General features: G+C 38.7%; 1 protein-coding gene across 3 annotated transcripts in view; it reads right to left on the bottom strand.

Annotated features, from left to right (window-relative positions):
• IQCM (IQ motif containing M) overlaps positions 1-16535 on the bottom strand; it is a 483244-nt gene that overhangs the window by 364754 nt on the left and 101955 nt on the right. For 2 of the 3 annotated variants that reach the window (XM_032754512.1, XM_032754511.1), the window contains one exon: positions 9483-9724. The exons of the other annotated variant lie outside the window; for it this stretch is intronic. In XM_032754512.1, the coding sequence (XP_032610403.1) occupies positions 9645-9724 (80 nt within the window). In that variant the 3' untranslated portion in view covers positions 9483-9644. Of the gene's footprint in view, positions 1-9482; positions 9725-16535 lie in introns of those variants that run through there. 3 annotated transcript variants of the gene reach the window in all.

Here is a 16535-nt window from a genome sequence, read left to right on the forward strand (position 1 = left end):
ATTTCCATTTCAGCATAATGATGGGTTAGAGAAGCTGATAATTAATATCCCATTTAGCTCTGAAAGTCTATGTGACAAAAATCACATTTAAGGATATAGAAAAATCTTTTAAAATCACACTATTCAGGTAAGGTATTGCAAAATGGCAGCAAGAAGGTCAAAGCCAGCAGCAGACATGGATTTGGGGGGCATGTGGTATTTAGGAAATGTTAAATCAGAGTGTGTCTAGATGGCTGTGCTTTCTCTAGATTGCCATAGACTCCATTCCTTCCATTGATCACATCAGCTATTTCACACATTGATGTTACCTGCTGACCTTAGAAGAGCATTTGAGTTTGGAACTCATGACTTATAAGGAATTATAATTCTGTTATTTTGATAGCTAAGTATTATCTTGTATATGTAAAACAGAAGTCCTATTGTTACTAAACCAAACTTGAGAGCATATAATGTGAAGGTAGTAAGCTTCTACCAATATCCTTTAATTCTTTTTCTTTCATGATATAATGTAGTATAATGACAGGAATGCTGAATTTTAGATATTAAAAAAATGGGTTCTGGTCTTCTCTTTTCTACTAATAAGACCTGTGACCTTGAGTGGAAATTCACTGAGGCTCTCTGGACCTCTGTTTTTTATTCCTAAAAGGAAGGTGGGATGGTTAAATTGTGAGTCTAATGTACATTTTATTTCTACAATTCTACAGTTGTAAGATAACAGGTAATTTCATTGTTTTGAGTCTATTTCCTAGAACTTTGTGAAAGGCCTTTAGAAACAAACAGATTTTTCTAAGCTAAAGGAAGAAAAGATGTAGGAACACAGTAGACTGACAGAATCAAAAGACGGCAATAGATGAACAAGTTCAGGAAAGGCGTGCTCATTTCCTGAAATGTAGACAGCAATAAATAAAATAATGGAAAAGCTCTCACTAAAACATGGAGCCAACATGGCTTGAAAATTCTTTAGCAGTGAGGTAAACTGGCTAATGGTAGTAGCATTAGGCTATGAACTAAGAATGCTATGTTGCAGTGCCTGCCATGTCATTTATTTGTGATTTTAGCTTCTTATTCAAATACATTGAGCCTCAACTTCCTCATTTGCTAAAAACAGGGAATAATAATGCTTTGAAACTGCAAATATATATGTATAGTTGTTATGCATGTTACAATAGACACATTGTTTATAAGATATGAGTTCCTTAGTGTTGGAAGAGGCTATCCACCATGGACCTGGAGCATCCCTGAAATCATACTGGGTATGCCACGAATGTGAGGCTCTGGCCACTCTTTGCTCTCTATCCAGGCCTTTTCTGAGGGCATCCTTGAGGAATGAAGTAACATCTCTCCCTGGGACAAAGAGCAAGCTTGCTCTAAAAGTGATAGACTCCCCAAGCTCACATCTCTCAGCTCTAACACAAATCTACTATGTGTGCAGCATCTACCTGAGCCCTCTATGTTGCTCCCAGTGGACTTAGGAGAAACTGACATGGATGGAAAGCTCAGCCTACATGTTGTACTATAAGTAATAATGTTCTTGTCTCTGATGAGTCCTGACTGTGTCTTCTGCCTATACCCATGAAACTGGCAGCACTAACTTTTCAGCTTGTAAATATGGGGAAATTCCAGACCTTTCAGAGACCCTATGGAGAGGCTTAGTAAATGTATGATTGTTAGATGAATGCAAATTAGTGTATTTCATATGTATTTCATTATCTTTTCTTGGTAGAATAATCACAGTTCTATATTTTAATCTAGAACCAGGAAGACAATTTGTGTGATGTTTGCAATCTTCCTTCTTCCAGTCCTCACAAATTGTCATCTGTTGCATAATTCACTGCACTATCATCAGCATCCCAGTCTGCCATCCACTCAACATTTCTGACAAATGCCAGTACTTCACCACCTTTCTTCTTTATCTTCACACAGTCAGAATGTTTCCCACGTTCAAAGCTAAAGTCTTACAGCTTCACTACTAAGGTTCTTCTGATCCTGAGCTGATCCCAGATCTGCTACACTAATTGTAAAGCAAGTTATTGTAATGTTATCCAGCACCAAAATATAAAATATATTCTCCTAGTGGAAACTTTACAAGTTATACTTCTATCCCTAATTGCACTGGAAATTGCTACAAAAAAACAAAGCTGAAAAGACTGTAAAATTGCTTAGGATCATAGACAGGAACTTGAAGATTTAAGTGCCACCTCTACTATATTTTGTCAGAATGTAAATATAATTGCAGGTGCTTAGAAAAAAAAAGACAAGCATACCAATAAAAAATCTTACACGCCGAATGCTAGGAGAGCAATAGCACTTCTATTATAAACCATTTTATGTGATAATTGCCTTTTGAGAAATAGGGATAAAGACATTATCACTAACAGAAAGGCTTTAAAGAAATGCAAATTCCTGATTAGGATCATTTTCCAGTGAGGTAAACAGCTCTTTGTACATGATTATTTCTCACCAGCTCTTAGCTTTCCTCACATTGTATACTACTATTTGTTTTAGGTAATATATCTCAAACATCTTGACACACTTTCTCATCTTGCATTAGGAGTCATATTTTTTCTATGCCTAAAACTAAGTCTACATGAAAGGACAAAGGATGCTTGCCAAACTATAATATGTTGTTTGTCCTCAAATGAATTTGGCACTGTTTTTATTGTTTATCTACATAAACTTGCCAATGGTATTAACAACCAGACAGAACAGGAATCCGACTCATTTGCAGCCAATCACAAAGCTCTAGGCTGTAAAGCTGACCAGTTTCTGTGACTCATTGCAGAATTAGAAATCAAGGTGAAATAGAGGATAGAACCTGGCCCCAGTGCTAATTAAAACACTTCTGCAGAAAGTCCTATTTCCCAGTATATCTGATGCCAAAAACATGTGTCACAGTTGTTTCATAGCAGTTTATTAAGTAGTTAAGGTTTTATTAACTCTTTAAAGCCATAAGAAACACTAAACTCTAAAACCACATAATGTACTTGGGTATCAACGTAGCTTGAACATGGTCACATAAAACTAGAACATTAGCTTTCAGATAAACTCCAGGTAAATGTATCATACTAAGCATTAGATTCTCTGCTAAATGAAAGTAAGGTTTAAATACAAACTGTTGGTTGAAGAGAAATAAAGGAAGAGAGGACATGCAACCCACTTGTATTTCACAGAAAATTCTCTTTTTACAAAAGCACTTTGTGCCTGCTTTACCCTGATATAGGATCATCTGCTTTTCTGTATGAGCATATATACTCTTATGAGTCTTTCAAGGAGTCATCACTAATGTGTCTGGTATTTTATAGTTTACATTATGTTTTCACACTAAAATCTCATTTGATCCTCACAGCAATATAGTCAGCAGTTATTTTTATCATCACCACTTAACAACATAAGAAATGGAGGATCCAGTATATTAAATAATTTGGCCAGGATATTTCAGCAGGAGAACCAGACCTTGGTGTTTGATCTTTGGTCTCTAAATCCCAGATTCTTTCTAAGTAGATGCAGTGATTTTGTTAAGTGTGGCACATTTAATTAGACTCCCCTTATCATCCAGGAACAAACCATCATTCTGGACTATGTTCACAGCATGGATGCACAAATGCAAAGTCTTGTTACTCATCCTCTCCAGCCACAGAAGCTGCTCCTGTAAGGAGTGCAAACATTCTCTCCTGGAAGGAATGTTTACTTCAGGGCAACTAACACAGGAACAAGTCTAGGAAGATACAAAATTTACTACAGGTTCAAGAAATAAAGCTAGCAGGCCAACCAAAAAAGGAGTGCAACCTCTTATAACAGTGAAAATCAACTCTTTGAGAGTAACATTCTGTTTTCAAGGGAAAGAATGATCCAAATTTAATGTCTGGACTATTAAATTATCTGTAGGAAATAAATGACTAGAAAAGTTATACACTCATTTGATTTTATTGCTGATGTCATAAAACTCTTTCTAAATGTAATTATGACCTATAAGTAAATAAAATCAGTTGTAAGATGCAGCTCTGAGCAAATTAGGGTTCTAGTTATTATCTTCTTTCTTAAATAAGGCAAAAGCACTGTGTACAAATTAAAATCAGGCTTCACTTAAAAGCCAGGCAAAGAAATGCCTTGCAAGCTGTAAACCCAAGGCCCTGCATTGGGTCCTAGAATTCTAAATGTATAGTGTCTATTCACTTCTAACTATTCACAGAACAATTTTATCTAAGAAACTGTCTCGGAGCTCCAAAACAAACTTTATGGCCACTTTGGACAATTCATCGTTGTTGGCCCAGCAAAGTAATCATGCTCTCACCTTCTTTATAGAAACAGGTAATCCATGCCCATATTCTTGCTGCTCCTCCCATTCAAGAAAACCATCTGTGCTCCCATTAATAAATGTGGTATTGTTAGAAAGACTCTCCAGGTAGACGTAGGAACAGTCACTATTTTCTCAATAAAAAATGACTGACAAAGCTCATCCCAAAGCTAATATTCTAACCTTTAAAATATCTGTATAACACTAGCTCTTTATTTATTTTTACTAGCAAAACTATATTTGTTTCCTGGGATTTCTTGAGCTCTCCAATCTATAGCACAATATACCTCTCAGATGCCATTTCTTTTCTAGTGAAGTTTCTGAAATTCATCAGGGGTCAGACAGGAAAGTGGAGGGAGTAGCAGTAGTCCAATATTTCACACTGACCCATACAAGAAATCAGAGCTGAATTACCTAGCCATAACCACTCTCCGGCATTTTTTGTCTTCATCCATAGGACACCTCTGTGAGAACCTACTGAAAATGACACAGACACTTAGGGACATCTTTGGAAGAAGCAGGAAAGTACTCAATTGCTATAGGATATAACTGACAATAGGATAGTTTATTATCTAAGAATAATGTTGGGCACTTTAAATGCCACCTTTCTTCTGAAAGCTTATAGTTCTTTATGAAAATAAAATAGTTTTTCCAAGCAGCTAAGACCAGATCAGTTTTATAAGGCATACTGAGATGCTAAGAAGAAAAGCAACTTGCTCAAGGTTATACAATAATTTGGAAAAAGACTAAGATTCACTTCCATACTCCCAAGGCACTTGAGAGACCCTCATTCCTCCACATACCCCAATTACTCAAGAAAGAGGATGTAGCACACTGTATGAATTAAATGGTGAAAGCTTTAGATTCAGAAAGACTAAATTCTGATTCAAATCCTGGTTCTGCCATTTACTATTGGTGACAGTTACAGCACGTCTCTGAGCCTGAGTTTTCCTGTCTGTAAAATCCAACTAATAATATGCAAATCTTGCAAGATTTTGATAATGCATGGCTTAATATACTGACTGATAAGTAGGAGATACTCAATACAGGCCAACATTTTTTAGCTGCTCTGTCCTATTCTCTATAAATTGGCTTTCAATAAAGCAGTGGAAGCATTTTTGGGTTTTTAAAACCAAAAACCAGTTTGCAGAGATATAAGCACATTTTTGAACTTTCATAAAATAAAAAAGCAAAGGTCGTTTGCTTACAGAGCTACAACCAGCTATTCCAGTCTATTTTTGAGAGCTACTTAAAGGCCATACTTAGCAGTTGAGTATAGTTGGACACCAGGAACTTTGGCAGAAACTACCATCAACTCAGTCACATTGGTAGTACTTATGAGCACTTGTTAAATGTGATGATAGCATGTTATAAGTCTTTGTGAATGCCTCTACAGTAAGCATATAAAATGCTTTTTTGATCCATCTTCACTAAGTATATTCAGAGTACTCACTGGGCTTCTGGAATAGTTTAAAAAATAAAGTGTCTCTAAAATAATGTTTTGATTCATTAACTGCAATGGGACCAAAACCAGAAGGATTTGGCAGCAGGCTTGTTGTCCTGGTTCTTAGGCTGCTTCAGAGCAGTGCCAGCTTACAGAAGGGATGATCAATGTCTCACATTCCACACTTTAGGCACTAATAGATCCTTGGCTCCAGGATTCCCAGGGTTCAGAGGGAATGCCAGAACACACATGCTGTGACAGAATCATTTTGGAAGCATTCATGCAGGCCAGAGAAATTAATAACTACCTTGGGCACTGACTTGCTCAGGCAACAGCTGTTTTGCACCGGACAGTGATTAGGATTGATCTCTTTATCCTGTGCAGATACTGTCATACTGTCAATGTTCACACACATACACACACACACACACACAACACACATACACACAGTCTTCTGGTATAACTCAGGGATCAGCATAACAGAAGTACTCCCTCCGTGGTATATAGATCAGTTTGAAAAACCACCTGGCTTGCTTAAACCTGGCTAGCAATTTACACTTACGCTCATATATTCACTTCATTTCATTATGCAACAAGCATTTATAGAATATATTTAAAATTCTCAAGAAGCCTACTGTTTTTCTATTTAGCCACTGAGGACGGAAATACAAACAAGACTGGTAAGGTCTCTGCCTTCTAAAGGCTTACTTTCTAGCATAGAGTACAGATTAGTACATAGGCAAACCAATCTGATGGAAGGTGTTTTTCAGGAGTACTTAATACCTCTCCAAAATGGTAATAAGAATATTGAATACTGCCCCCAGTCATTTTGGAAGATTGTTCATGTCTCATGAGGCTACTTTCCAAGAAATCCATATCCCTGGAGTAGGGGACTATAAAGAACATTTCTTATTTTTAAAATATTTGGCCTGAAAAATAACTTGCCCGCATATGTTCTGGTACAAATTAACTGCCTAGGTCAGGATACAAATAAGGGGCCTTATCAGGAGAAAATGTCAAAAAGTTTATAAAGATCCTGGCTAGCCAAGGCTTGCTAATAGTAATGTTCACTAGCAAAATAACTAATATTAGATGATTAACGATCTAGATGATAATAGGATTTTCTACTGAAGTCCTACTAAAACAAAATATTAAAATATAGAGGCTACTTGAAACATCACTGCTACTTGATGAGCTCATTTTGAAGCATCCCACTTTCCAATCACCACTTTCTCCTTTCTTCGGGTTATTCCCTATCACCAACAATGTTGGACCCCCTACCAGGCCCTGTGATTCATTGATACTACCACCTTTTTACCCTCCCTTGCCACCTTCACACCTTAGGCAGCTTAAATTCCAAGGTCAATCCTTATGAACACTCCTCTCACAGGCTGATTTTGTTGCCTCCCTCTTATTTTGTCATCTTATTTGAGAAAACACAAAGCCCTAGTTAAATCTAAGTCTTTCTATCTACCCTGTGGTGTTTGTACTCTGCATAATTAATGTGATGGGAGAACACAAAACCATGACTGGTCTCATATAACATTAACACTAACCCAAGTGGACATTACTGTTATCCAGTAATCATCCTCCATTTCTCAGTCCATTCACTCTCCGGTCTGTATTTCATATTTTCTCTCTTTAAACCTCTAACACTTCCCCTTGCCCTTACTTTCAGCTGCTTTTTTTGCTTCCCATTTCATTGAGAAACCAGAAGCAATCAGAAGAGACCTTCTAAAGCCTGCGTCCTGAGAGTATCTGTTCCCATATACTCCATGTGCCCTCTCATTACTACAGGTGAAAATATTTTACATTCCCATCTAAGGCCAACCCCTGTACTTACATTACAACAGCTCTCATCCACTCTCACCTTCTTATAGATACTGTTCCAGCAATTCTTCCTCTTTCTTCCTTCACTGGTGATTTTCCCTCTCCTCCTAATTGTTTCTATCAGTATAAAAATATATTGACATTTCTCCCACCTTAAATAAGGGGAAAAAAGAAGTGCTCTCTCTTGATCTCACCTCCCCCAATAGTCACCTAATTTCTGTGTTCTTCATAACTATTTGCAATAGTTATCCATATTTATCTAATTTCTCTTCCTCAATTCTCTTTTGAATTGATCATGCTACTAAAATAGTAGGTGTCAAGGTCATCATTGACGTCCACAGTGCTAACCCCAATGTCAATTTTAAGTCTTTGTCTTCCTTGATCTGTAAGCACAGTCTAACACAGTAGATCCAACACTCTCTGATCCTGGGAAGGCAATCTTCACTCAGTATCCTGCACATCTCAGTCTCCCATTTTTGTTTTTTCTTCCTCACTTGCTGCTCCTTCTCAGTCTCTTTGTTAGTTTCTCCTCATTTCCCTGAAATCTAAATACTCCACAGCTTACTACTCAGACTTCTCTAACTCCCTCCCATGATTATATCATAGCCTCATGGCATTAACTACCATCTATAAACTGAGGTATCCCAGGTTGATAACTGATACTGGTCCTTTCCCATGAACTCCAAATCCAGATATCCAACTCTCTATTCAATATCTCCATCTAGATATCTAACAAACATTTCAGACTTTATATAGTAGTACTCCCTTATCTGAGGGTAGATACATTGAAGACCCCTAGTGGATGCCTGAAACTGTGGATCGTACCAAATCCTATATGTACCATGTTTTTTCCTATACATACATACATACCTATGATAAAATTTATTTACACATTAAGCATAGTAAAAGATTAACAACAATAATAAAATGGAATAATTATAATAATATGCCAGCATCCCTACTCTTACATTTGGGGACCATTATTAAATAAGGCAAGGGTTACTTGAATACAAGTACTGCAGTATGGCAACAACCAAGCTGATAACCAAGACAGCTACTAAGTGATTAAATGGATGGGGCACATATATAGTGTGGATATGCTGGAGACAGGGAGGATTCTTATCCTGGGTGGGATGAATTGGTATGGGGCAAGATTTCATCTCCCTACTCAGAAGGATGTATAATTTAAAATTTATGAATTGTTTATTTCTGGAATTTCCCATTTAATACTTTCAGACCACAGTTAACTTCACATAACTAAAAGTTCAGAAAGTGAAACCACAGAAAACAAAACCATGGATAAGGAGAGACTACTGTCATGGGATCCTTGGGGCATCACTTCACCAGCCAGAAACCTCTGTGGCTGGTGGCGCCTTTGCCTGAGTTTTGCTGGGGCCTGCTGGGCTCAGTTCGCCTGCTTGGCCTGACAGGCTATGCTCAGCTCACATTACTGGCCCAGATTCCATGCCTGCCAAGGGCGAGCCAGGCATGGAGTGGCAAGGGGTGCATGAACGAGCGAGCACGGGGTTCGGCCACTGCATACAGTCAGTAATGCTGGCTGTGGAGGGGTGGCCAGTTCCCAGCACCAACTCCTGCAAGGCTGCAGCTATACCAGGCATACTGCAAGCAGCTTCCACTGCTGGCACCAGGGAACATAGTAACCCCTGGAATCTTGGAGATGCCAGGAATCGCAGAGCCCCAGAGAGAGTGTCACAGTCCTGGCTTGGGAAGCTCCTAGGTCTGGGCTCCCTGAAGGACCGCAGCTCTTCTCTCCTTCTCATGGCCTGCAACATGGTGAGCAAGGGGCGTGTTTCAGCCCTGTTTGTGTTACAGCTCTTTCAGTCCTGCCATTTGGTGGGTCCGGAGTTCTTGTCCCATGTCCAGGAAGAATGAGGTATGTGGACAACTGGAGGGTGAGGTGAAGAGGTGCTTTATTGAGCAACAGTACAGGTCTCAGGAGACCCGAAGTGGGTAGCTTCTTTCTGCAGGCAGGTTGGCCAGACATTTGCTCAGCTCTCAGCTCCACAGATTCCTCTCCACAGGCAGGTCATCCCAACATCAATGTCTCTGCAGCCCTCAGGGGAGATGAGACCAGTAGTGGGTGGCTCTTATCTGCAGATAGGTCTTCCCGTCCTCTGTCCAAGTCTGGCTGAGCCCTGGGGAGAAAGTGCTTACTGATGGGTCTATGGGTGGGCCATGGGCGGACCCAGAAAAAGCACCATAGGTTCTCACTCTAGTCCACAGAACTGGCAGCCCAGCCCCAGGCTTCAGGCCATCCCCAGCTCGAAGGTGAGGCTTCACTGGGATCTGCCCCTTTCTGCCCAGGAGCCTGTCTGCCTCCTGCTCCCATCAACCTGCCATCTTCGGTACCCACAGCACTCAAGCTGTTCATGCCAAGGGGTACCTCCAGTCCCACACCGAGCTGCCTTCAGCAACCCCCTTGGCCTCTGTCCCATGCTTGTTGGCGCCCAAAGTTCGCAGGAGGCCAAGATGGCAGAGGGCTGGCACGTCAGCACAGCCCTGAGCATGTGCACACCTGGCTGGGTTGTGACAGTGCCGGGGCTTGGCCACAACTTTGCTCCAAAATTGGAGTGAGGACTGGGAGTTGGGAGAGGCCAGGCAGCAGGAACAGGCATTTCTGAGCCTGTGGGGGCAGGTGGAGCCTCCCAGGCCCCCAAGGGAGCAGGGATGTCCAGGTCCGCTGTTGCAGCTAGGCAGCTGCAGCTGCACCAAAGAAGCCAAGATCCTCCAAAGCGGAAGGGGGCGGGGCTCACACCTGTTTTCGGTTCCCTGTGGGTCCATGGAGCATGTTGCCCCAGCCAAGCCTCCCCGGCTGCAGCCGGCATCTTTGCAGCAGCCGCTCCAGATGGGCTGCTGCTGCGATCACTATTGTTATGTCTAAAGCTGAACAATAGTTCATACCCATCAAACCTGTTCTTCACAAAGACTTCCCCGGTTTGGTAAATGACAACCCCATCCACAGTACATAAAGGCAAAAGCTTGGAGTAATCTTCCTCTCACATCCAAATAACCAATTCATCAGAAAATCCTTTAGGTTCTTTGGAAAAGAGAGAAGGGCTAGAAATTGAGCTAATAATCAATCATGCCTACGTGATGAAGCCTCCACAAAAATCCCTGAACTATGGGAGTTTGGAGAGCTTCCAGGTTGGCAAGCATACTATGTGCCAGGAGGATGGCACATCCCAACTTTACAGCAACAGCTCCTGAGCTCAGGACCCATCCAGACCTCACTCTATGTATCTCTTCATCTGGCTGTTCATTTACATCTTTTATTATATCCCTTATCAACAAATTGGTAAACTTAGGTAAGGTGTTTCCCCGCATTCTGTGAGCTGAGAAAATTCATCAAACTGAGTTGGGAGTTGTGGAAACCCCAATTTATAGCCAGTTGTTGAAAAATTCTAGATGCTCATACTTGAGAATAGCATCTGAGATGACAGGCAGTTTGAGGACTAAGCCCTCAACCTATAGGATCTGATGCTTCCTCTAGATAGATAGTGTCAGATTTGAATTGAATTGGAGGACACCCAGCTGTTGTCCACTGGAGAACTGCTTGGTGTGTGAGGAGAAATTCCCATACGTTTTGGTGACCAGAGGACACAGAAGTATTCTGTGTTGTGGTTAGCAGAGAACAGAAGAAACACACTTTGTTTTTCCCTTTATAGCTGAGAAACCCGTTTCAAAATTAGTAAAATATAATTCCATTATTTTAACTTCTTTTATATAAATATACATCAATTTCAGCGCACTATTATCCCTGAAAGAAAACTAAAATCTTAATAAGTTCAGCCTCAAATGTTTAAAGTTAACTTTGCTTGATTTACTAATTAGCATTTAAGAATAAGAATTGAGCCTGAAAAAGGTTAAAGTAATACAAATGTTAATGGGTGAGGATGACCAACTCACACAGAGTATGGCAAAAATAATTATGGGTCCCTTGGCTGCATATAAATTACTGAGACAGAAAGTATTTCATGGCATAGACGTCTAATGTCCTAAAGGGCCTAATACTGCTAGGAGGAAATGCATGTGCCATTCAATAAAAGATTTAATTACTTTAATAAATTGTTTATGTTTGTCCCTTTCCTAAACCCTCCAAAAGGTATGTAAACCTCATGCTATTGGCAAATTCCCGGTACCTACAAGTAGTTAGTAACATGGTGGCCTCTTATGATAGGAATTTGTATCCATGGGGAGTATATATATGCCCTTTCTCTTAGTTCAGACAAAGACTGGCCAGACAGAGAGGTTCATGGCTTTGGTGAGAGTAAAAGGCCCTCCTGCCTACAACTGGAAGGGTAAGTTTAATTCTGGGAGAGGATCAACAAACCATGGAACCACTTATTTAAAGCCATATTCTCTAATCAACTTCTTCCATAATAAAATAAACATTTGATCATCATTTGCTCTGTTCCTGTGTCTTACTTCTCAATTCAAGTGGTTTCAAACTCAGAAGGAAAAAGGTGGTGCTACCATAACTCTGATTCCTACCCTCCCCTCAAAAATCCTGAAATATGTATTTTTTTAAGCAAGAGAGAAGAAAATTAATGTCTGCTAAACTGAAAGTTCCATGAGGGCACAGACCATGGTACACAGTATCTGGTTCAAGTAGGAGTTTAATATAGCTGCCTAATAAATACATGAATGAAGAGATGAAAGTTGAAACAATTAGCCTATTGATCACACTTCTATACTCCTTTTGACAAGGAAATTATTTTAGAAAAATTACGTCTAGAATTGAAATGTACTTTCAGAAGTATACTGTATTAGGTATATTCTAATATATTAATGTAATTATTATATTAATACAATTATTATATTAATATAATATATGTAATATATAATTAAACCTATAAATGTATAGGTTTAATGCCCATTAAAACAAATTACCAGAAGCTTGTGACTTAAAACAACGATTTCCTCACAGTTCTGGAGGCCAGCAGTCCAGAATCAAGCTCCTGGCAGGGCTGCTCTCCTTCATAGCCTCTAGGGACAAATCCACCCCTTGCCTCTTCCAGCTTCTGCTGACTGCCAGATTGGTGTGGTTACATCATATGAATCCTGCCTCCATGGTCTCTTTGTGTTTTCCTCTTTTGTCTGTAATCTCCCTTTGCCTCTCTTTTATAAGGACACTTGTGGGCAGATCACCTGAGGTCAGGAGTTTGAGACCAGCCTGGTCAACATGGTGAAATCTCATCTCTACTAAAAATACAAAATTAGCCAGGCGTGGTGGTAATCCCAGCTACTCGGGAGGCTGAGGCAGGAGAATTACTTGAACCCAGGAGGTGGAGGTTGCAGTGACCCAAGACTGTGCCATTACACTCCAGCCTGGGCAACAAGAACAAAAATCAGTCTCAAAAAAAAAAAAAAAGAAAGAAAAAAGAAAGGTGTTTCCATTAGACCTCCAGTGACTACCAACAGAAAACTAAATTATCTTAAACAAATATAAGAAACTACCAAGTGATAAAGCTGAGATTTGAGCCTAGGGAGTTGAAATCCCATGCTCTGAGACACTAAACCATCTATCTGCCTTCTCAAAAGGGAGGAATTCACTGATTCACATAAACTGGAAAGTCCAGCTAAAGTTTATCTTCAGCAATGCTTGATTCAGAGATATAAACAATGTCATCAGTACTTCATTTCCCTCCACCATTCAGCTCTTTCTTCCATGTTGGCTTTATTCCAGAATTTCACATTGTGTCCTCTGTGACCTCCAAGCTCCCATCATCCTTGTTGGATTAAGCCCCATCACTCAACCCATCACTGTGGCCAAGAGAATAATCTAATACCATTGGCTATGCCTGAATCACAAGCCTGAAGCTGACAGGTGACATAACAGTCCTACCCAAACTGCATGAACTCCAAGTAGAGGAGTATTTTTCCAAATCAAATTGAAATCTTGTTACCAGATCTAAGGTTAAAGAATACCGAGAAGCCAAAACCAACACATGTTCACTGAGGAGGGTCTGCACTACAAATAGAAAACCATTTCTAGAAAGCTAATGCTCTTATTTCGTTTCCTCAGAAGAGGTGGTATTATTTACACCCACATAAAGCTGACAGAATGACCCTGGGCCACTGCAAAACATTTGACTAACCTCTTAATTCTCTGCCTGTGTTCTTTGTCAAGTACAAAACATGGAACAAACATGTTCTAATGTTCCAAAACATGTGCTTAATGAGCAAACCTCTGCAAGTCACCACTCTATTCCAAGATTTTTTTTATTCCTGAATTTCCCATCTGGGCCAATAATATCAGAGTTAGCAGAAGGAAAATGGTAAAAGGAATGTGTTTCAATTGCTTCTAAATCCTTATAATGTGTTAATATCTTTTCTATTTATAACGTACTATTAATTCTATGTATTCATAGTTTTATTCAATTATATTAATTCATATTTAAGATGCTATTAACTTCATTAAAAGTTAGTGAACTTTGTGGCTACTTCACTGTAGGAAACCAAGTTGCTCAGAAGCAATGAGTCTCCTGTCTTACTCTGAGTCCTCATCTTGCACCTTTCTATTTCAGAGCTTACCAGGTCAGTATAAAAAGAGAAAAAGTGTAAAGAAGAAGGGAGCATGTTCAAGATATTTGTCACTCAGCTATGAATTATAATTCTATTCATGTGCTAATTTAAGAATTCTGTTTAGGTTCTTTCTGCAAGAGCATTCAAAAGGGCAAGCAAAAGAAAATTCCTGACAAGAAATGAGAAGAAATACAGCAATCTAAACCAGGAAGAAACGAAGTAGAAGCATTTGCAAATTTCTCTGTGTAATAATCTCTCAAGAGATTATCTCAAACTTATTCCCTCATTTAGAAATTTCACAATAAGGATCTGTTTTTATGCATGGAGAAATATTAGTACGTTTCAAGCTCCAAGACTTCAAGTCAAATTATTCTGTGACACCAAACTCAGCATAATTTTCCACCTCTTTGAAAACAATCTCTAGTTTCCACTTTTTTTTGTAAATTGTTATGGCTCCTAGTCTTAAATTATTCCAAGTAATTTTGTAGGAATGAGTAAAAACGTTTTAGCATGTTTGTTGCATGTTTGTATGTATAATCGGTCATCTGTTTCTGTAGATTCAGCATCTACTTATTCATCTAATGGCAGGTTGAAAATATTTTTTAAAAATACACAACAATAAAAAATAATACAATTTAAAAAACAATGCAACAACAACTATTTACATGGGATTTACACTGTATTAGGTATCATAAGTAATCTCAATATGATTTAAAGTATACAAGAGTATGTGCTTAAGTTATATGCAAATACACCATTTTCATTTTTTTCTTTTATTTATATTTTTATTTCAATAGCTTTAGGGCTACAAGTGGTTTTTGGTTGCTTAATTGAACTGTATAGTAGTGAAGTCTAGAATTTTAGTGTACCCATCACCCAAATAGTGTACATGGTACTCCATAGGTAGTTTTTCATTCTTTAGACCTCTCCCACCCTCCTCCCTTCTGAGACTCCAGTGTCCATTATACCACTCTATATGCCTTTGTGTAGCCTTAGCTTAGCTCATGCTTATAAGTGAGAACACGCAGTATTTTATTTTCTATTCCTGAGTTACTTAAGATAGTGTCCTTCCATTCCACCTAAGTTGCTGCAAAAGACATTATTCTGTTCTTTTATATGGTTGAGTAATATTTCATGGTATAAATATACCACATTTTCTTTATCCACTCATCAGTTGATGGGCACTTACGTTGATTCCATATCTTCGCAATTGTGAATTGTGCTGTGATAAACATGTGCATGTAGGTGTCTTCTTTATAAAACGACTTCTTTTCCTTTGAGCAGATACCCAGTAGTGAGATTACTGGGTTGAATGGCAGATCTACTTTTAGTTCTTTGAGAAATCACTGTACTATTTTCCATTAAGGTTGTACCAGTTGACATTTCCACCAGCAGCATATAAGCATTCCCTTTTCACCACATCTGTGCCAACATCTATTGTTTTTTGACTTTTTAATAATGGCCATTCTGGCTATGGTAATGTGGTACCTCATTGTGGTTTTAATTTGCATTTCCCTGATGATTAGTGATATGGAGAATTCTTCATATGTTTTTTGACCATTTGTATATCTTCTTTTGCGAAATGTTTGTTCATGTTGTTTACCAACTTTTAAGTGGGATTATTTGGTCTTTTCCTTGCTGATTTGTTTGAGTTTCTTGTAGATTCTGGATATTAGCCCTTTGTCAGATGCATGGTTTGCAAACATTTTCTCACATTCTGTAGTTTATCTGTTTACTCTGTTGAATATTTCCTTTTCAGGCAGCAGATGTTTAGTTTAATTGGGTCCCATTAATTTATTTTTGTTTTTGTTGAGTTTCCTTTTGAGAACTTACTCATAAAGTATTTGCCTAGGCCAATGTCCAGAAAAATTTTTCCTAGGTTTTCTTCTAGAATTTCATGGTTTTGGTCTCATATTTAAGGCTTTAATCTATCTTAATTTTTGCATACGGCAAGAGATAGGGATCCAGTTTCATTCCTCTACATGTGGGTATCCAATTTTCCTAGCACCATTTATTGAATAGGGTGTCTTTCTCCAGTGTATGCTTTCATTTGCTTTGTCAAAGATCAGTTGGTTATAAAGTATTTGGCTTTGTTTCTGGGTCCTCTATTCTGTTCTATTGACCTGTGTGTCTACTTTTACATCAGTACCATGCTGTTTTTGTTACTATGGCTTTGCGGTATTATTTGAAATCGGGTAATGTGATATCTCCAGAATTTTTCTTTTTGCTTAGGATTGCTTTGGCTATTTGAGCTCTTATTTGGTTCCATATGAATTTTAGGACTGTTTTTTCTAATTCTGTGGAAAAAAAGACACTAGTAATTTTATTAGAATTGCATTGAATCTGTCGATTGTTTTGAGCAGTATGGTCATTTCCATGACATTGTTTCTTTCAATCCATGAGCATGAGATGTTTTTCTAT

This window comes from Hylobates moloch, unplaced genomic scaffold (genome assembly GCF_009828535.3).
Source record: "Hylobates moloch isolate HMO894 unplaced genomic scaffold, HMol_V3 SCAFFOLD_3, whole genome shotgun sequence".
NCBI lineage: Eukaryota > Metazoa > Chordata > Mammalia > Primates > Hylobatidae > Hylobates > Hylobates moloch.